Here is a 22,067-nt window from a genome sequence, read left to right as displayed (position 1 = left end):
CTAGATGCTACAGAGAGGTAAGTGGGGAAGGAACTATGGAGGCTTGAAATGGTAAAGTTCAGAGTCTTATTGGAGGCTGGAGGGCTCACATGAGTTTGTAAGATCACATGTTTCTTTTGAAATTGAAAGTGCACCCAAGTTCAAATTTCAGAATTGGGCTTTTCTGATTGTTTGGGGAAATAGCCTGGTTCACAGAGCTGATGCTTAATTCAAGCTGGGAGGAGGCTTCACACGTCACTAGATAAAATCCTTATGTGGAATTTTCTTTCTACTTTTCCTTAAGCAAACATATAATTCAAAGTTATTTGTTTGTAGATATTTTATTTATAATTCACCAGCATACTTGAGAAAAATATTTTGATTTAAAATAAGCAGAATAGTTATATACCTATATACTTGCAGCTGCTATTTATGTTGAAATGTACATTCACATCATTCAGTAAACTTTACTCAAATTAATATGTATTACAGAGGTAGAATTCTTACCAGATCATGCTATGTTTGAGTTTGATTATGCTATACATGTAATATAGAATAGGGATTAAAAGAAAAATAATTTTAATTGTAAAAAGTAATTTCATAACAGCTCAAAATTATTAATCTGAAGTCTTGAAACAAATATTTTGCTTTCCCCCCACAGCTTACCTCAGTGCATGGAATAGAGGAAATGGAAATAACACCCGTAATGGAATGGTTATATGAAAGGCAACTTTATTATGCTTTATGCCGATTCAGTATCTATTTTAATTTCAGGTTAGCAGTTATATATTTGCAATATTTATATCATTAGAAGTATCATTTGTTATAACATCACATTCAAAATACAAAATGTTAGCCAGAGTTTCAGTGTAGAATTTAAAAAGGGAAAGGGATCTCAGTGCTGCTTTCAGCTGACAACAACATTTGACTAAAGCAGTTTCACATCTATTTATTTAAATTGAACATGGACCCAGAATGTGTGTGAAAAAATGGAGACTGGGCTTTGAAGAGAAAGCATGTCCAGCATGCGTTCTGTTGCATGCTCAGACCCCTGATCAGCTGACAGTGGTGGCTGAGGGGGAGCTTGCAGTGGATTTCATCCTGTATGCTTTTTGCTCCAAATCTCCCCTCCATCCCATAAGGACTGCTTCCTGCCACTGGATTGTGTGTGTGGGGGGGGGGGGTTTGAGGAAAAACAAATCTGGTTGCACTTTTATGCTGCAAACTCAGTTCTTTTCACTCAACTGGCAAGCAACAGGGAAGGTTTTTCATAGTGAGGACCATAGAGACCAGCAAGGGAGAGGAAAATGGGGTATCTCCTCCCCAGTGAGTCCATGCAATTCCTTACTTATATCTACTAAGCCTGTTCTCTACATAGAGAACCTTATGGATCATAGAATCAGAAGGGGACCTCCACGGTCATTTAGTCCAACCCCCTGCACAATACAGGAAATTCACAACTAACCCCACACACCCCCAGTGACTTCGGATCCATGCCCAGAAGATAACAAAAAACCTCCAGGATCTCTGGCCAAACTGGCCTGGAGAAAATTGCTTCCTGACCTTGAATTGGCGATCGGCATTACACTGGGCATGTAAGAAAGGACCACAAGAACTAAGCATTGATGTAACCCTACCTGCCCTTCCTCTCATGATCACCTAGGTTCACAGAATCAGCATTGCTGGCAGATGGCCATCTAGCCTCTGCTTAAAAACCTCCCAAGGAGAGCCTACTACCTCCCAAGGAAGCCTGTTCCACTGAGGGACCATTGTAACTGTCATGAAGTTCTTCCTAATGTTTAGCTGAAAACTCTTTTGATTTAATTTCAACCGTTGGTTCTGGTCTGACCTCAGTTCTTTCCTGCCTCTGGGGAGAGCAGTATGTCAGCAGATTACTCTGCTGCTTTCTTCTTTTTCATACCTTCTTTCCATACTCTCTTTTCCTCTAACCTTTTTTCTTTTCCATTTCCTACCTGCTCTGCCTTCTTCCTCTATTTCACAGTCCCTTCTAAGAAAAAGAACTGAAAGAAGTTCGTCATGGCCTCTGCAGAGCCCTATGATTCTAGGAGTGGGGCAGTCCTTACTTTTGAGATATAGCTCCTCCTCTCCAAAAGCAGGGTCAGTCAGCTGATTTTGATCCTAGAGGAGAGGGGCTTGTCCCTGGAATCACCAGTCTTTCTGGCCCTGCCATCTAAGCAGGATGTCTTCAGCAACGCTCTGCAGAGTACAGCGATCCCGGTGAAGAAGAAACTGCCAGAAATGAGCCAGGCGTGGTGGCACGCACCTGTAATCCCAGTACTCTGGGAGGCCGAGGCCACAGGCAGTGCAGAGCTTGCAGGGGAAAGGAAAGGCCCTACCATCTACCCCACCCCATTTTGCTCAGAGCAACGGTGAGCATTAGAGCCGGAGGTCCCTAGGTTCTCCTAGGTTACAGGGCCACAACCGCAAAACTCCACTGAGGTTCCCCACCTTCAGGTTGGGAGGAACCCCCCCCCTCAAATGGCCAGAGGGTGCAGTGTTTTGAGTCCGCGGTAGCCTGTTATAGAGATCGATATTATTAGGAACTCCCTCAGGCTTTGAAGGAGCAGCCTCCAGCAGCAGCAGAGGACCTGCTCCAACCCTGCTCCAATCTGCTCAGGTGGCAGAAGCACCTGAGCTGAGGCAAGAGCACATGGTGGAGAGCTGAAGCTAGAAGGTAAGGGTTTGTTGTCTTTCTGCCTTTTGCCTTTCCTAGCTACTGTGTGAGAAGCTGAGGGTGAGTGGTTCTGGGTAGCTTGCTAGAGAGTGGTTCTGGTTAGGTTCTGTGTGAGGCTGTTGGGGGCTGAGTGAATTGCTGTAGTTTGCAGCTGGTTGCTGTTGCTCGTGGTTACAAGCCCCGCCCCCTAGTGTCCTGGGGCCCTGCTGGGCTAGGCAGGAAGGCACCTTTTGAAACAAAAGGCTCCTCCTCGCCAGAGGCGCGAGCCGTTGGCGCGAGCCGAAGGGCGAGAGCTAAAGGGCTCTTGCCCTCTGGCTCTTAGCCTGGGGATCTGCCTGGGGGACCTGAAACTCTGCTAGTATACTGGTTCTGCTAGTACTCTAGGTACATTTGGAAGGCAATCGTGTCTACTGAAGCCCCCTTCGCAGTCACCTGCATGGAGTGTGCCATGTTTGTTTTCCTCCCAGAGGAGAAGATAGAGTTCACTTGCCAGAAGTGTAAGCTGGTCAGAGTTTTGGAAGAAAAGGTTCAGAGCCTGGAGGAAAGGATCACCACCCTTCAGGAGATCAAGGAGGGAGACAATTTTATTGACAACAGCCTGGGGGCTCCGCACAGCCAAGAAGAGGAAAGTCAAGGAGGAGGGGAAAGAGCTGATTTCCCTTCTGAGCCTCCTCTTAGATCTACAGTACAAACCCGAAGGCATCAACGAAGAAGATGCTCTGGTCCACTTGAGCTCAAGAATCACTTTGAAGTGCTAGGGATGGTGACAGAGGTGACAGTGGAAGGAGAACCGCAAAGATCTGGAAGAGGGAGTGCAGAAGACATGGGGCCTCATGGAAGTGGAAAAAAACGGAAGGTGGTAGTCGTCGGGGACTCCTTGCTCAGGGGTATGGAACGCCATGTCTCTGGGCCAGATCCCCTATTCTGAGAGGTGTGTTGCTTGCCGGGAGCCAGAATTCAGGATATTACCGACCGGCTGCCAAAACTCATCAAGCCTGCTGATAAGTACCCGTTTGTGCTGATTCATGTGGGAACGAACGACATGGCTTCGAATACTGTTGCAAGAATTAAAGAGGATTACAAAGCCCTTGGAAGGCAGTTGAAGACATTGGGGGCTCAGGTGGTATTCTCTTCTATCCTTCCAATCACAGGAAGAGGAGCACGCCGGGAGCGGACCATATTTGAGGTGAATCGCTGGCTGAGATGGTGGTGCCGGCAGGAGCGCTTTGGGTTCTGGGACCATGGGATAGATTTTCTTAGAGAAGGCCTTCTAGCACATGATGGGCTTCACCTCTCAAGGGCAGGGAAGAAAACGTTTGGAACGAACCTGGAGAACTTCATCAGGAGAGCTTTAAACTGATGCCGCAAGGGGCAGGGGACGATCGACATGGCGACTTCAATGATGAAGTGAACACAGTGGGGACCCACCTGGGTAGGAAAGGTCAAACAAAGGTACAAGGCTACAAGTGTTTATATACCAATGCCCAAAGTATGGGCAATAAGAATGAAGAGCTTGAGCTTCTATTGCAAACAGAGGGCTATGACATAGTAGGAATTACTGAGACTTGGTGGGATGATTCCCATGATTGGAATGTGCTAGTGGATGGGTATGAGTTGTTCAAGAAAAACCGGAAGAGTAGAAGAGGAGGTGGAGTGGCGTTGTATGTGAGGAGAGGGCTTGATTGTCAAGAAGTTATGGAGAATGGGGCGGACAGCCCGGTGGAAAGTATATGGGTAGAAATAAGGGGAGGAAGGACAAAGGGTATTGTTGTTGAAGTCTGCTACAGACCACCCGACCAGCGAGAAGAAATGGATGCTGCCCTCTTTGAACAAATTGGCAGAGTATCCAGACATCAGAACCTTGTAATTATGGGTGACTTCAACTTCCCCGATGTGTGCTGGGAGAGAGGCTCAGCAAAGCGTCATGAGTCACGCAATTTCCTGACCTGCCTGGCCGATAACTTCCTTTTTCAAAAGGTGGAGGAAGATACAAGGGGTTCGGCCATACTAGACTTGATATTAACCAACAGGGAAGAATTGGTAGATGAGATGAAGGTGGTGGGGACCTTAGGGGGAAGTGACCATGTCCTTCTTGAATTCCAGTTGCTTTGGGGAGCCAAGGAAGTTCGTAGCCAGACTCGTAGGTTAGATTTTCGTAGGGCCAACTTTGATGAACTCAGAGGCTTGATGAGAGTCATTCCATGGGGGAGTGTGCTGGAAGGAAAAGGAGCGAGTGAAGGGTGGGCCATTCTCAAACACGAGTTTTTGCAAGCTCAAGCCTTCACTATCCCAGCAAGACGGAAACATGGTAAGGGCTCCAAGAAACCGATGTGTATGAACAGAGAGCTCCAGAATAAGCTAAGGGAGAAAAAGGAAATGTTCAGGAAACAGAGAGAAGGACAGACATCTAAAGAGGAGTATATGAGGGTTACTAGGTACTGCAGATCAGCCATCAGAGAGGCCAAAGCTCAGTACGAGCTGGGTCTGGCCAGGAGGGCTCGCTACAACAAGAAAAACTTCTACAGATATGTGAGAAGCAAACGCAAGGTAAAAGAGGCAATTGGACCACTGTTGGGAGTAGATGGAGAAACTCTGATGCAGGACAGAGAAAAAGCAGACAGGCTTAATGACTTTTTTGCCTCTGTTTTCTCCCTGAAGAACTCAGGCACATCTAGAGATAGTAGAAAATGTGGCAGGACACCTGAGTGGCTAATTGACATTGACAGAGAGGTAGTGGAGAGGCATCTGGCAGCACTGGATGAATACAAATCCCCTGGGCCGGATAGGGTGCACCCAAGAGTGCTGAAAGAACTTTCCAGAGAACTTGCAGAACCCCTGTCCATCATCTTCAAGGCCTCCTGGAGGACTGGGGATGTGCCACAAGATTGGAGAAGAGCGAATGTTATCCCAATCTTTAAGAAAGGGAGGAAGGATGACCCGGCAAACTACAGGCCAGTCAGTCTGACTTCTGTTGCTGGGAAGATATTAGAACAGATTTTAAAGGGATCAATCTGTAAGCATCTGAAGGACCACTCAGTGATCCGGGGAAGTCAGCATGGTTTTGTTCCTAACAGATCCTGCCAGACCAACCTGGTTTCCTTCTTTGATCGAGTGACCAGCTTGCTGGATCAGGGGAACTCTGTTGACATGATTTATCTGGATTTCAGTAAAGCTTTTGATAAGGTCCCCCATGACATTCTGATGGGCAAACTGGAAGACTGTGGAGTAGACTATAGGACAGTTCGGTGGATAGGGAACTGGTTGGAGGACTGCACTCAGAGTGGTGGTCAACGGCGTTTCATCAGATTGGAGGGAGGTATCCAGTGGGGTGCCGCACGGCTCGGTTTTGGGCCCGGTACTTTTCAATATTTTTATCAGTGATCTGGATGAAGGAGTGGAAGGGCTGCTCATTAAATTTGCTGATGATACCAAATTGGGAGGGGTAGCAAACACCCAAGAAGATAGAATTAAAATTCAACAAGACCTGAATACTGTGGAGAAGTGGGCAGCTGTGAATAGGATGCAATTCAACAAAGACAAGTGCACAGTATTACATCTGGGCCACAAAAATGAGAAGCACAAATACTGGATGGGGGATACACTTCTGGGCAGTAGTATATGTGAAAGGGATCTTGGGGTAAGAGTGGACTGTAAACTGAATATGAGCAGTCAGTGTGATGCAGTGGCAAAAAAAGGCTAATTCAATCCTAGGTTGTATCAAAGGGGCCATAGCATCGAAATCGCAGGAGGTCATAGCCCCTCTCTATACTGCCTTGGTCAGGCCACACCTGGAGTACTGTGTGCAGTTCTGGAGGCCTCACTTCAAAAAGGATGTGGACAAAATCGAGAGGGTGCAGAGGAGAGCGACGAGGATGATCAGGGGTCTGGAGACTGAGCCCTACGAGGAAAGGCTGAGGGCCTTGGGAATGTTTAGTTTGGAGAAGAGGAGGTTGAGGGGGGACATGCTTGCTCTCTTTAAATATTTGAAAGGCTGTCATTTGGAGGAGGGCAGGGAGCTGTTCCAGTTGGCAGCAGAGGGTAGGACGCGAAGCAATGGGCACAAAGGTACCAACTGGATATTAGGAAAAACTTTTTCACTGTCAGAGTAGTTCAAAAGTGGAATCAGCTGCCTAGGGAGGTGGTGAGCTCCCCCTCACTGGCAGTTTTCAAGAAGAGGCTGGAAGAACACTTGTCAGAGATGCTTTAGGCTGATCCTGCACTGGGCAGGGGGTTGGACTAGATGGTCTGTATGGCCCCTTCCAACTCTATGATTCTATGAATTGCTGACTGGCTTGCCAGTTCAGACGGCGGCCGCCCTTTCTGAGGCCTAAGGGGAGGCGCCCTCCGCAGGGGTCTCCGGCGCACGCTGGCCAGGCTGCCTGCCCGGCTGGTCAGAGGCCCAGCACGGACCCGTTGCAGGCGCCCTGCCCCGACCCGCCACCACTGCCGTCGCCAGGGGGCGCCCTCCCGCCTGACATACGGAAACATTCTGAAAAGGGAATTCTCAAAAAGTGAACTTTCATTTCTGGAGTTAATAGAGTGTTCAGTCTAGCAGCCAAGAAAATATCTTTGTATCGAGGTATCATCATAGACTTTTAAAATATGCTGGTAAAGTATCTGGAGGTTTGAGTCCATTGTAGGCAAGGAAACAGACCCATCTTGCGCATTGATTTGTGCTTCTGAAATCTAGCAGCAATAACTGCTTTTTGACCCTTTGGAAATGCGGTTTTCTCACTTCCTTCAGAAAATAGTAAAATTGGAGTAAAGCCTAATTGTTTGTTGCCAAGCGGGCCCCCTCTCCTGCTTTAAGGCCTGCCATGGACTGTGTTAAAGTTTCCTGCATTGCTGCTTTACTGCTTCACCAAGATTGCCCTGCACGTGTGTGCTCTAATACACGTGTCAGTTTCCTGCCTGCTTGTTAATTACCTTGCTGCTGCAATAGACTGTGTTAGTTTCCTGACACCATGCCTGGATAACTGCACAAAGGACTCTCTTCCTGGGCAGCCCTGCCTAGACCTATCTGAACCTCCCAGTGTGTGTGTTTGGACTTTGTTACAAGTGTGCCCCGTGCCTGCCTTGCCATCTGCCACGGACGGCGCCGTGCTGGTCCCCTTGCCTCCATGGAAGCCTGCCTCATCTGGGCCCAAGCCGCTGCTAGCAGCTGGTCGCCTGCCGGGAAGCCTCCAGCGAGCCTGGCTAGGCGCTCCCTGGTCAGTTCCCGCCTGGAGCCTCCCGCGGGCCGATTCCCGAGCTTGCCCTCGCTACTGGGCAACCTGCTAACCAGCCCCTGCCATGCCCAACCGGTGACCATGTTCTTAGGCAGCCAGAAGACCAAGAGGAAAAGACTGCTTTGAGAAGCCATTTCGGCGAAGCGGACACACCACATCCACAGCGAGAGTACCTTGCCCCGCTCTGCATATCTTAGGAGCCGCCCCGGAGAAGAAGCTAAGTGCCGACCATCCCAAGCACTTAGAGAATGCATCTCAAAGAAACCTCCGCATTCCAGAGCTGATGACATCAGGGCAAGCCCTGTCCGCTGGAACATCCATTCAGCCCACTCGGATTTCCCCCTCCCTCTTTTGTCCCCTCTTCCTGAGGTGTCACTTATCACAATCAGATTACCAAAGTGGCCCATCCAAGCCATTCAGTAACCCATCAGAGCCTTTGTTTTAATCTTTGAGAACCACCAAGTACAGCACCAGCACCAGGGTACGTTTTGGGGTATTTAAGCTGGTCTCTCAGACCGCATGGTGCTCGTGCCATTCTATCCTGTTCCCAGCCAGGCGCGTTCGCCATTCCTACCCAGACCCCCTTGCTGTCTGTCCGTGGATCCATTGCTGGCATTGGACCACCTCACTGTCGTGTCTCTGCTCCGTTTCAGGATTGTGAGTATTTCCCTTATCATCGTTGGGTACCTGCAAATGCGACCGTCTCTACATTTCCTACTCTGTATTTCCTAGTCCTTGTGTGTTCTCTTGTATGTATGTGCAAGTTCAGGCTTACGCCACACTATTCGTAAATACACGTGTTTATTGAACCTATTTGTAGTCTGCCTCTTTGTCACCAGAGTGTCTGGAATCGGGACCTCCGTAAACATTGGTTAGATCCGCGCTAATTTTAGTTCCAAGCTGCTAAGCTAATTTCCCCATTATAAAAAGCAGTTCTGGTAACATGTTCCAGTCTCTGATCAACCAGTCTCTTCCATTTACTCTGGAAGGGATCTTCTCTTAATCTAAAAAGGAGTTTAGATCCGTAATTAAAAAGGATCTTGATTTGAAGTCTAAATGCATCCAGCCAAGCTAGTGATTCTAATGAAGAGATTGCACATTCTTGGCGAATAGCTGTACTGGATATGCACTTTGGTAACCTGATTATTTTTCTCAGGAATTTTAATAAAAATGAATCAATAGTCTCAGATATACCTTTGACCCACACTCCGGCCCCATAAAGTATCATTTGATTAATTTTACCCCAAAGGGTCTTTATAGCCGCTGGATAATATTTCCCTCCTTCTGTGTGAAAGAAATGTGTCAAGGCATTTAAATACGGTGTTATCTTGTAGGAGATGGATTGAAACTGATTATTCCACAATAGATCTAGGGAGAATGTAATTCCTAAATATCTAAATGTTATTTGTTTAATGTTGGTATCTACCATCCTCCAGTCTTTTTCCTTCAGGCGGCATCCTCTTGCACTTTGGATTTCTCAGCATTTGTAGTTAAGCCTTCATCAGCACAGTAGGAATTAAAGCTAGGCAGCATGCATTTCAATCCTATAGATGTGCGAGATATTAGAGCAGTGTCATCAGCATAAATTAGCATTGAAAGATCTTGATTGTTGAGGATAGGTGCATGGTGGGTAGGTCCTGAAACTGCTTTAATGATATCATTGATGTAAATATTGAATAAATAAGGGGATAAAAGAGAACCTTGTTGGACACCTTTAGAGGTCGGGATGGAATCTGTAGTCTGGCCTTCAGGGCTCCATTTTGTGTGTGGTGTGTGTTATGTGTTGTCAAGTCATCTCCAACCTATGGCGACCCTATGAATGAAAGACCTCCAGAATGTTCTATCTTTTAACAGACTTGCTCAGATCCTACAAACTAGAGGATGTGGCTTCTTTTATTGAGTCAAGCCATCTCGTTTTAGGTCTTCCTCTTTTCCTGCTGCCTTCCACTTTTCCTAGCATTATTGACTTTACCAGAGAATCTTGTCTTCTCATGATGTGACCAAAGTACGATAGTTTTAGTTTTGTCATTTTAGCTTCTAAGGAGAATTCAGGCTTGATTTGATCTAGTACCCACTTATTTGTCTTTTTGGCTGTCCATGGTATCTGCAAAACTCTCCTCCAGCACCACATTTCAAATCAATTTTCTTCCTGTCAGTTTTCTTTACTTTCACATCCATACATGGCAATGGGGAATACCATAGTTTGGATTATCTTGATCTTGGTTCTCAGAGAGACATCTTTATGGATCTTATTTAGCTCCCTCACAGCTGCTCTTCCAAGTCTCAATCTTCTTCTGATCTCTTCATTGCAGCCCCCCTGTTGGTTGATGATTGAGCCAAGGAATAGAAAATCGTGAACAACTTCAGTTTCCACATTGTCAACTTTAAAATTGTGTAATTCCTTGGTAGTCATTCACTGATGCACTCAAACCCCCTCACCGCGTTAAGATGTGTATCCAAGAAGGGGGCCTCCATTTTACTGCAAGCCATTCTTACAGCTGAACTCTTGGCAGCTGTGACCACATGGAGCTGAAATCAAAAAGGCGGAAACAACAGTGCTGAATTAAGATAGTGGATGATTCCTAAATGCTTGCAACTTAAAGAATTAAACAATCTATTCTTATTTGCTATTGGTAGGGATATCTGCAGAGTTACAGTTAAGGACTGCAATTTTTTCACATTTGCTCTGTCCATTATGTTTGCAAAGGATGCATTTTGATAAATTTCCTTTTATTCCTAATGTGGTCAGTCTGGCCAGTGTGAGCCATATGAAAGCCCCTGTTTGATCCATGTGAACTGAAAGGGAAGAGAAAGGAGAAATAGCAGTTAACCCTACTCCCTTAGAGCATCTATCTAGGTGTATTGGTCTGCTCAGCAACTAGAGAGGGGAAGAGATGTGACTGCTGAACAGAGCCTTTAAACGGCGAGGAGCCTATGTGCAAATCTATAGGTGGAGAATTCCCCTCAGCCATTGACTTATTGGTGGCAACAATACCCAGAGAGTGAGATACCAGGCTTAGGAGGAGAGGGCAAACCTGAAAGAGAATCACAGGAAAGACTAGAACAACAGGTGAACTGTGACAAACTAACTACACAACTCATTAATACTTAAATAAATACCATGTAAGAAACATTCTTACATCAAAATATAAAGTCTTAGTACATTATAAATATACTATATTATAAAGTCTTAGTAAATGCAAGAGTATACAATTATTACAGTACTCAAGTATTCAAGGTTGCATAGTCAATACTTCTGGCTCAGTTAACATTAACAAACTGCAGCCCTGCCAAAAACAGAAGTCATAACAAACAATGTTTAACCAGTTTACAGATAGTCACATGCCACAGTCTTGCTTCTGAGCAGTACACACTAGCTTGTCCAAATTCAATACAGCTTTTTAGTGTAGAAATAGATGGTACAGGTGAAAGCAAAAGGCATATTAGGCTTCTAATTGACACAATCACTGGAATGTAGGGCAGCTTTGTTTACCTGACGGGGCCAGCTTGCACGCTTGTTTCAGACAGACTTTCCTCAAAGGTTATAGCTAAGCCCACAACAATTCATGACGTATATATCATATCAGCGTGGGCTTCACGCAGGCCCAGGCTCTCACCAGCCATGGCTTGCCATGGGCCAAAAGTGTCTGCAACTTTCTAGACAATATTGGGCATTGGCCTGGCCTCTAGGAGTGTGGTCAATGGGGCCATGGCCAGGTGCTGCCAGCCCGATGATGCCCTGGTGAGGGGCAGGAGGTCAGTCAGGATGATGTCCGCTCTGTGCAGCAGAGCATCAGCCCCGCTGAGACCTCTGGCAGGGCTTCCCTCAGGCTGCTGGGCTTGGCTTCCTCAGCGGCCACCTAGTCTTCCTGCTGGTTTCTCTGCTGGCCCCCTTCCACTAGCGGCCACTGGGCCAGCTTTCTGGGCTGTGAGGGCCCCAGCGGGATTCAACGTTGCCCCTGCCATGGAGGTTGTTGGATTCCAGGTGGATGCTGCCAGGGCATGGGTGGGGGGGAGCGGTAGGTCGTCCAGGCCGCATCATGGGTTCTGGACACCAACTAACTGTAAAGTATCTTCATTGTTCCTGTATATGAAAAATTGTGGTTGAATAATCAGTGATTGAATGATCTTCCATGTTTGTTTCTATCTTTGTGAAAAAAATCCAGAAAGAAGAAATACTTCATTCAATGGAAAACCAATGTTAAGAGAACAAAAATACTGAAGAGCAAGTGAGTGCAAGGATAAATGTTATGACTGGGAACCTAATTGGCTTCTTGTGTGAGCCAAAAGCATTTTAGTTTGCACTGGGGGGGGGGGTTCCCCTGTTCTTTCCTAATTCCCACCTCCATCCTTGGCCCTGCCTGTTGTATTCTACATCATTTTAGCCAGCTCTAAACCTACAGCAGAGGCCTTTGGGGAGTGTAAAAAGGATGTAGTGGAAAGGAGGAGGAAAAAGCCCATTTGTATGACCAGACTTAACCCAGGACGGGAAAGGATCAGATATGCAGATCATCAGTTGCACTATTCCAGGACTCCCATTCCTCAAGTTGCACAAACTGAAAAGTATCCACCAAATTTGGACAAGGCTGTGGAAACAGCCATGACTCCCTTCAAACCAGTGGAGCTCTATACAAGGATGCTTCTGAGTCTGGTGATAGTACAGGGGACCACAATTGTATTGTCTTCAGTTTTGTGAAATTTAATAGTTCAAAAAATAATAATGTCTAGTCTTATCTATTTATCTGCCATTTTACATTTTTAGTTTATGTCTGCCACCTTTGCATGAGGAAAAAACCCCCACAATCTTGTAAAAATAAGTCTTCAAAGCAGCTTAGTAGGTTAGTCTCCATACAGTTTAGGTTCCCTCCTTGAAAAATTCTTCTGGAGCTTGGGAGTAGAGCATTTTGAATGTATCATGTTCTATTGCAAACTGTTACAATTAGAGGTGCCACTGGGTACAAATTCGATGATGGTCTGTATTTTCATGTGTATATCAATATAGCCTTATAATAGTTGTTTTGCAAAATATTCACTGCACCGATTTTTTTAGTCCACAAAAATGATGTTGTAATCTGTTAACAGCCAAGGTCAGTAAGAACAACAAACAATAATACATATAATTAATCCATTAATTCGTTCATATAAACAACAATTATCCAACGTTATGCACAGAGTCTGAAAGCATAGACATAAAGAGTACTCTGGGGGCTTCTTCTCATTTTGTCTTTCTTCATCAGATAGGACTTCTCATGATGTGCCATAAAAAGAACTAATGTAGAATGGAATTAAATAATCCAACTGAAACACAATCTACCTTCAAACAAAGTTTATTAGAATCACTAACAACAATCCTTTTCAAACACATGATAGCTTCCTGAAGTATAAACTTTAAATACTCTAATATGAAGGTTCATTACAACCATACTCATTAAAATGGAAGCTTACCAGGAATTTTACAAGTATAATTAAATAATAGGAACCCCCAGCTCAACAGCACTTAAATGGACCTCAATCTCCTGCTTCATCAGAACACTGGTAGCAGCTCTCTTACAGCAGGTATATAGCACTATAATTTAAATGCATATCCTACTGCAATCTCACATGACATTTAAAGATACAGGTTATCACAAGGAGGAGGGATCTATACATTACAATGTACTTGCTATAAATCTAACTTGAGCTGTGTAGTTCAGCAAAGCAGTCATTATTAGCCTTGTTTTGGTACACACAAGTATGTATTGTGGCTGCAGTAAGGTTAATGTTTGCGTTTCAGTTGGATTGTTTAATTCCATTCTACATTATAGTTCCTTTTATGGCACATCATGAGAAGACTTTTAGAGTCCTTGGGAACTGTTTCATTGCACAGGAAATGGCTGAAGAACTCAAGCCAAATGTTTAAAGTTCAGATCATGATGATTAAAGATAATGCCATGATCTTGAGATGTGATACTTGTGGTCCTGAAGTCAGTGGGATTGTGTCTTAAAATGAATTACTGTGAAGTAAAGATTTCTGTTAATTGTAAGCTTAGTTAGAACTGCTTGTTTTTCGTTTCCAGAATAGTGATGTATGAACAGCTATTTTTTGCTGATGAGACATTTCAAAGATGCTTGCTTTATATCCAAGCATTGTGCAATGATGCAGCTAACATCAGAACTTATAAATCTGTTGAAGTGAAAGCTATTCATTTGATAAAGGTGAGAAAAACATTTAACAGTATTGGAAAAGGATAGGAAAAAATCTCAATCTTTAACTATAAAATTAATGTCAAAATATATATTATTATAACATTACACTGGAAGCCAGAAATAACAATAAAATGTAGTATTACTTGAATTTATCAATGTGCTGTTTGCATTTCTTAAAGTATTATTTGCTCAATCGGGGGTCCCCTCACCATGCAAAGCCTGTGGATTCTTCTGGAATTTTGAGAAAGGGTAGTGGATTCCATCCCACAAGAGAATCAGAAAATGTCTACCACTGGGTTGGACCAGTTGCAGAATGCTGAGAGGGGTTCTAACGCAACTATCCTCAGATAATGCAGGCAACTATTTTTGAAAGTGTGCTCCCTGCAATAACAAATATGGCCACATCCAGAGCTGTACCTCCTGCTTTAAGGAGGTGGAGGAATGCTGGAAATGGCTCTTTGCTTTTTGTAAGAGGCATTGTTTAGTTTCACTTTCTAAAGAAAGGGGAAAATCTATGACAAAAGTGTGTGGCTGTGACTAGGGATGTGCGTTTCGGCTTTCTGAATGCCGAAAGAAAGCCGAAACAAAAGTGTTTTGGCTTCATTCGGGTTAGCCGAAAGAAAAAAAGCCGAAACGTTTCGGCTTCTTTCGGCTTTCTTTCGGCTTTCTTTCGGCTTTTTCAATGGGAAAATGCCTCCGTCTTCCCGGACGCCTGGTGGAGGCATTTTCCCACCAAATCAGCCCATAATTGGTGGGGACCTTCCTCTAACCCCTCTCTAACAACCCCCCAAGTTTCAGACCGATTGGACTTCGGGGGGCCATGTTATGGCCCCCCCAAAGCAGGTCCCCCATCCTCCCATAAGAAAGCGAAGGGTGAGCATATTGTTAGCATGCTGCTGCTCATCTTTCTTCATTATTTCCTATGGGGAAAAACGAAGAGGCAGGCTTCCTTTGCCAGGGGTGGCATTTTGCATGCAAAATGCCCCCCAACCCTTCTCCCACCCTTCCTCCCACCCCCCACCAAGGCTCAGCCTGCTCCCACTTGGGGGGGCATTTCATGGCCTCCCCAAGTAGGTGCTCTGTTCTCTACCACTGACAGCTGGGGGAGGCTTGTCTTGCCAGGGGTGGCATTTTGCATGCAAAATGCCCCCCAACCCTCAGGGGCCCTTCTCCCACCTCTACTCCCACCCCCCACCAAGGCTCAGCCTGCTCCCACTCGGGGGGGGGGATTTCATGGCCTCCCCAAGTAGGTGCTCTCAGCCCCAAAGTCCACCCCCTACAGCCCCACACAAACCCAATTCCCCCCCAGCTGCCACACACAGACCCAAATCCCCACATTAGCCCCTCACAGACCCAAATCCACCCCCAGCAGCCCCACACCCATAACCCCAGGAACAGGCTGGCAAAGGCCAGCCTTCTCCCTTTGTTCCCTATGCTGGGAACTTCTAAATTCTCTTTCCCTGGCCAATTCTGCACAGCCCAGGGGTGCCACAATGGTGGGCACACTTCTGAGTGCCAGCTGGTCCCTGTGAAAGAGCACCTGAACCACAGACACCCTTCCTCAAGTTCCCCCACCACCTACAGAGATGGCTGGTCAGCCAGCCCCATTGTTCCCTATGATGGGAACCAACTGCACAACAAAGAATAAAACACGAACAACACAAAATAAAGTTTTTTAAAAATTATTTTCTCCCTTTCAAAGTACAAGTAGCAAAGCATTATGACATTACACCAGCAGTCCCCCACACAGAAAAATAACACAACTCACTTCACATTAAAGAATCACCCCAAAAAATTGCTGTCAAAAGCACTTTATTTCTTTAACTGCTTTAGGTTACATAGTAGGAAGGCCCAACAGGGCATGAAAGCAGTGTACTACACAAAAATAACACAACTCACTTCACATCAGAGAATCACCCAAACACAATTGCTGTCAAAGACGGTGAAGTGGGTTGTATTATTTTGTGTAGTACACTGCTATCATGCCCTGTTGTGCCCTCCTACTGTGTAACCTAAAGCTGTTCAAGAAATAAAGTGTTTTTGAAAGGAATTGTGCTTTTGTGATTCTCTGATGTTAAGTGAGTTGTGTTATTTTTGTGTAAGATACTGCTGCCATGCCCTTTGGTGTGCCCCCCTGCTGTGTAACCTAAAGCTGTTCAAGAAATAAAGTGTTTTTGACAGGAATTGTGCTTTGTGATTCTCTGGTGTTAAGGGAGAAAATAATTTTTAAAAAACTTTATTTTGTGTTGTTCATGTTTTATTCTTTGTTGTGCAGTTGGTTCCCATCATAGGGAACAATGGGGCTGGCTGACCAGCCATCTCTGTAGGTGGTGGGGGAATTTGAGGGAGGGTGTCTGTGGTTCAGGTGCTCTTTCACAGGGACCAGCTGGCACTCAGAAGTGTGCCCACCATTGTGGCACCCCTGGGCTGTGCAGAATTGCCCAGGGAAAGAGAGTTTAGAAGTTCCCAGCATAGGGAACAAAGGGAGAAGGCTGGCCTTTGCCAGCCTGTTCCTGAGGTTATGGGTGTGGGGCTGCTGGGGGTGGATTTAGGTCTGTGAGGGGCTAACGTGGGGATTTGGGTCTGTGAGGGGCTAATGTGGGGATTTGGGTCTGTGTGTGGCAGCTGGGGGGGAATTGGGTTTGTGTGGGGCTGTAAGGGGTGGACTTTGGGGGCTGAGAGCACCTACTTGGGGAGGCCATGAAATCCCCCCCCCGAGTGGGAGCAGGCTGAGCCTTGGTGGGGGGTGGGAGTAGAGGTGGGAGAAGGGCCCCTGAGGGTTGGGGGGCATTTTGCATGCAAAATGCCACCCCTGGCAAGACAAGCCTCCCCCAGCTGTCAGTGGTAGAGAACAGAGCACCTACTTGGGGAGGCCATGAAATGCCCCCCCCAAGTGGGAGCAGGCTGAGCCTTGGTGGGGGGTGGGAGGAAGGGTGGGAGAAGGGCCCCAGAGGGTTGGGGGGCATTTTGCATGCAAAATGCCACCCCTGGCAAAGGAAGCCTGCCTCTTCATTTTTCCCCATAGGAAATAATGAAGAAAGATGAGCAGCAGCATGCTAACAATATGCTCACCCTTCGCTTTCTTATGGGAGGATAGGGGGACCTGCTTTGGGGGGCCATAACATGGCCCCCCGAAGTCCAATCGGTCTGAAACTTGGGGGGATGTTAGAGAGGGGTTAGAGGAAGGTCTCCACCAATTTTGGGCTGATTCGGTGGGAAAATGCCTCCTCCAGGCGTCCGGGAATACGGAGGCATTTTCCCATTGAAAAAAGCTGAAAGAAAGCAGAAACAAAGCTGAAAGCCGAAAGCCGAAACGGCTAGCTGTTTCGGCTTTCGGCTTTATCCGAAAGAGATTCTTGTTTCGGCTAAAGCCGAAACAAGAATGCCGAAATTTTTTTCCTTGCACACCCCTAGCTGTGACTTGTTTGCCCAGTCAGCTGGTACAGAACCACTGAAAGATTCCTAGTTTTTTTCTGTCCCATTCAGTGCATCTGGATTGTATCCCCAGTGTTCAAGAAACAAGTAGATATCAAGAGCACATAGATGTCAATCCTGGGTGCCATGTTGCATATCATTGAGCTAAATGATGAAATTGTTAGGAGCTATAAGTGTGAGCATCTAGACAGTCAGACCTTTAAATAATTTGATCCAGCCATTCTTTGGGTTCTGGTTTCTGGTTCAGGCCACTGAAATTCAGCATATGGTTTAGAACTCCTGGATTTCCTGATTCAGTATTGTTTCACAACACAGCTTCTGTGTATGTTGTTGCGGTGATTCGTTCTACTATGATTAACTTCTGGGCCCAGTTCAAAGTGCCTTACAGAGCAATGCTGAGGGGAATGCTGAAAAAGATCAGGAAGCTGACTATGAAGTACACTGTTATATTTGTAGTTATGCTGGGGTAGCACATTGGCATGGCAGCATAAGCAGCCGGTTGCTGGCACTCCTCTGTCACAACCCCCTAACAAAGTCCCACTGACATATCCACTGTGCTGTTGTGAGAAGGTGTATTCCTGGGGATGCAGTGGAGATTGGTTGTTTCTTGAAGGTGCTCCAGTGGTATAACCTGCATTGTTGATGCAAAAGGAGTGCACCAATGAAACCTGCGATGTAGTCCCTAGGCAATCATACTGAGGAAAAGAAACAGTTTCCTCCAATTTTAGCCTCATGCTCCTGAGGCCCAGAGGCAACAGGAGGCAGACGAGTGGCTCAGGCATTCACCATGGGTCCATCTCCAGCTCCTGCCCATTACAAAGTAACCAATGACAGGCGGTACCTGACCAAATACGAGCCCAGGCTGTGGTAAGGCGGATATTATGTTGCCTTATGTTATGATTACAATTTCCGTGTGCCCTTTAGTAGTAGCCTTGGAGTTTTTTCCATTACCAGTTTTTAATGTTCCTGTTAGATAGTCTTTTTAATTATTTTAATGTTCTCCCCTTATAATTATTATGTTATTATTTTTAGTGCTGTTGCCAATTATTTTTATGTCTTTTTAACAGTTGCAGTATTGTTGTAAGCTACCCTGAGTTTCAAATTTGAGGGCAGGATATAAGTGTTTCTAATAAATAAGTATGGTATCGTGCCTTTGATACTGTGTGGGAAAGCATATTAGATTATTATATATTTTAGTTAGAAAAGCGTACAGTTGAACAGAAAGCTGAAAATAAAGTGTTATGTTAGTGTTTTCTTATGTTGTCAATTTCTTCTGTGTCAAAGTTGGAACCTGTTTATCTACTCAAGTGCAGATGTTTATTTAGTTAGTTTATATACCTTTTGTGTCAAAACACTCAAGGTGGATTGCACTTTAAAATATGAAAAGGCAAAGCAATAACATAACAAATGGCAGAAATTGGCTCATATCATTGCTAGTCTCTTCAGAAGCTGATGGTGTGAACTTTTTTGCCTTGGGCTTCTTTTTTCCCTTCTCCTCAGGACACAGGGCTTTGGGAAGGTGGGCTCCGGGCTATTCAAACTGAGTTTCTCATGCCATTGTTGTTATTTGACTGCTTATGTAAACATGGTGGTTCAATTGGATACAGAAACATATAATTTTCAGGAAAAAAATTATCTGTAGTATTTTTTCCTTCCGTTTTCTTAGGTAGACACAAGTCACACATATACTTTGGATGAATTTTGTGAGAAACAGTATCAACAAAGTAAACAAGCACTCATTCAGCTCCAGGAATTTAAAGAGAAAGTAATTAAAGCAATTCAAAGCACATTCCTAAAGGTAATTATTTTCATACCTTTATTTTTACTTTATATTTTTTAGCTTTAATTTTGTTGGTTGAATTCTGTGGTTTTGTAAACTAAAAGAGCTGGAGGCAAAGAATCTTCTCCATCTTCCCCTCACCCTATCTCCCTCTGATGTACCCTAGAAACCTTCTGCTAAGGATTGGGGAGACTTTTGTAAGCATATTGCAGTGAAAAGAGGCAATCTGACAAATTGATCTCATGTTTCTGCTGATGGAGAAAGCTTGGTTCAAGGCTTGCTCCACAAGCTCAGGGATGAGAAAAATTATCTACCTCTTCCTCCTCACTGCATCTTCTTGTGTTGTGGTACATTTTGTCTGCAGTGCTTCCCTGATCTTTAGCCAAGCTCTTGAAAGTAAACGGGAAACTGCTGGGAGAACTGAAATGTTGAGATTCTCCTCCTGATTGAGCTCTTTTCACTTATCAGCTGTAGGCTCCAAGCCATTATTAGTTCCTTTATGTTTTCCAATGTGCATTTCATTGAAATTGCTTTTAAAATGAGATGGGAAGAATAAATAAAGAAACTAAATGAGGTAATTTCTTTCGAATAAGAACCTTTTATTCTAGAATACAGACATGATATTTACAGTCTTAAAGAATCTTGGAATATAAATGTTTGACTTGTAACCATACATGTGAATATATTATCTCAATATTATTATTTTTGCCATGACTGTAAAAATGCTTTCCCATAAGAAAATTCTTTCAATGAAAGACATTCTATTAGTGAAGAATAAGCATAGCAAAATGTTTTATCTGATGAAAGGATATTCAGATATACATTGATTCATTTCTCAAATTTATTCTTGCAAAATGCTGTAGGTGGCAGAATTGAAGGGAGTGGAAAGGCTTTTTCATTTTACCCAAGATGATGCCACAGAGAAACCAAAATATTTTGAGATAGCTGAATGGCGACATGTAATGGATCAATTTTCTAGGTTTCTTCAGCTTATAGACAGGATTTTTCAAGAACTACTCCGGAAACTTGTATACAATGCTGTAGATCTCCTTTTGGAGATATTTAAAGGTTCTAACATAGTGACCACTCCAGAAGAAAAGAGGAATGAAGATCTTACAAGGTTACTTGTGTGGTTAAAACATTTTTCATTTTATTATTTTCAACATTCTCTACTCAGTTTTATTTGGTGGTGGTGAAAACTGCTTTAAACTTGCAGCTGACTTATGGCAACCCCATGAGATTTTCAAGACAAGAGACTAATAGAGGTGGTATACCATTATCTGTCTCTGCATTGCCACCCTGGTCTTCATTGGTGGTCTCCTATCCAAGTGCTAAACAGGGCCAACCCTACTTAGCTGTCAAGATCTGATGAGATTGGGCTAGCCTGGGCCATCAAGATCAGGGCCAGACTTACTTAGTATTAAACATTGACTCCTTTTTTATTATTAAAATAATTTCTAGGAGCAAATTTTTGGTGAAATATGAGTGAAAGGAGTGACTATAATAAGCATTCCACTAACTGAAATTTAAAAAATAGCAAGAACTAATCAAGTATTGTTTTACACAGTTTTAAAGATAATTAACTGTAGAGTAAGTCTGTGTATGCATCCCTGAGCTCATTTGGAAAAAGGCAGGACAAAAATGTATTAAATATATAATTGAAGTTTCCCATTGTTCTCTTCTGTCATCCATGGAATTTGTCATAGAACCATGGAGTTGGAAGGGGTCTCAAGGGTCATCTAGTCCACCCCCTGTACAATACAGGAAATCCTCAGCTATTCTCCTTCCCCACTCCCCCAGTGACCCCTGCACAATGCCAAAAGGAAGGCCAAAAAACCTCTAGGATTCCTGGCCAATCTGGCTTAGAGGAAAATTCCTTTCTGACCCCAAAGTGGCAATCAGCATTACCCTGGACACATAAGAAAGAATCATGAGATCTGATAACTGTTTCATCCCTTCCTGCTCTCTCTTTTATGATCTGCGTAAGTTCATACTGAGTAATAGAATCAGCATTACTGACAAATTGCCATCCAGCCTCTGTTAAAAACACTCCAGAGAAGGAGAGCTCACCACCTCCTTAAGAAGCCTGTTCCACTGAGGAACCACTTTTACCATCAGAAAGTTCTTCCTAAAGTTTAGCCAAAAACTCTTTTTATTTATATTAACTCATTGTTTCTGATCTGACCTTCTGGGGCAATAGAAAACAACTCTGCTCCAATAGGTTGATGACCTAAGCACTGTCCCCAAGGGCCCCATGAGGCATGACTCACCTTATGCATGGCTGCCCCATGAAAAAAGGCAGGAACCACCACAAACTGGCAGCCCCTGCCTTATGTGAAGCTGGTGCAAGTGAAGTGGGAGCTGTCATTGCTATCACTGTGAGCCAGAGGCCTCTACCTGATGCACGGCAGCTGTGAACCATGGCTGCACCCAGTGAGGTGGGTGTGCATAAACCAATAAACCTCAACTTGCATGAGGCTCTTGCCTGTGCTGTACAGAGTGAGGGCTACCAGTTTGTTTTGGCCTTCCAGTCTGCCCCTGGCAAATTCAAGGGGTTGACCTTTAAAACTTTAAATAGTTTGGATCAAGGAGTGCTTAAAGGAATTTCTACTCCATTACAATTTCCCATTGAAGCCTGGCTCAGGTGGAAACAAAGTTGTCATTCACTAGGAACAGGACCTTCTTGATAGCTACCCTGAAGTTGTGAAAATTACTCCCCCCTGATTTTCTTCTGTACCTCTTGCTCTGCTTCTTAGGATAGTCT

The 22,067-nt window shown here is 44.6% G+C and overlaps 1 protein-coding gene across 1 annotated transcript in view; it reads left to right on the top strand.

The window, feature by feature from the left end:
* DNAH14 (dynein axonemal heavy chain 14) overlaps window positions 1-22,067 on the top strand; it is a 447,800-nt gene that overhangs the window by 5,623 nt on the left and 420,110 nt on the right. The window contains exons 4-8 of the mRNA XM_054972406.1: window positions 641-753; window positions 12,069-12,131; window positions 13,959-14,097; window positions 19,190-19,321; window positions 20,167-20,423. Coding sequence (XP_054828381.1) covers window positions 641-753; window positions 12,069-12,131; window positions 13,959-14,097; window positions 19,190-19,321; window positions 20,167-20,423 — 704 coding nt within the window. The remainder of the gene's footprint in view (window positions 1-640; window positions 754-12,068; window positions 12,132-13,958; window positions 14,098-19,189; window positions 19,322-20,166; window positions 20,424-22,067) is intronic.

The sequence above is a fragment of the Eublepharis macularius genome, chromosome 1 (genome assembly GCF_028583425.1).
Source record: "Eublepharis macularius isolate TG4126 chromosome 1, MPM_Emac_v1.0, whole genome shotgun sequence".
Lineage (NCBI taxonomy): Eukaryota > Metazoa > Chordata > Lepidosauria > Squamata > Eublepharidae > Eublepharis > Eublepharis macularius.
The sequence above is the reverse complement of the archived record's forward strand: the minus strand, read 5'-3'. Positions and strand labels throughout refer to the sequence as shown.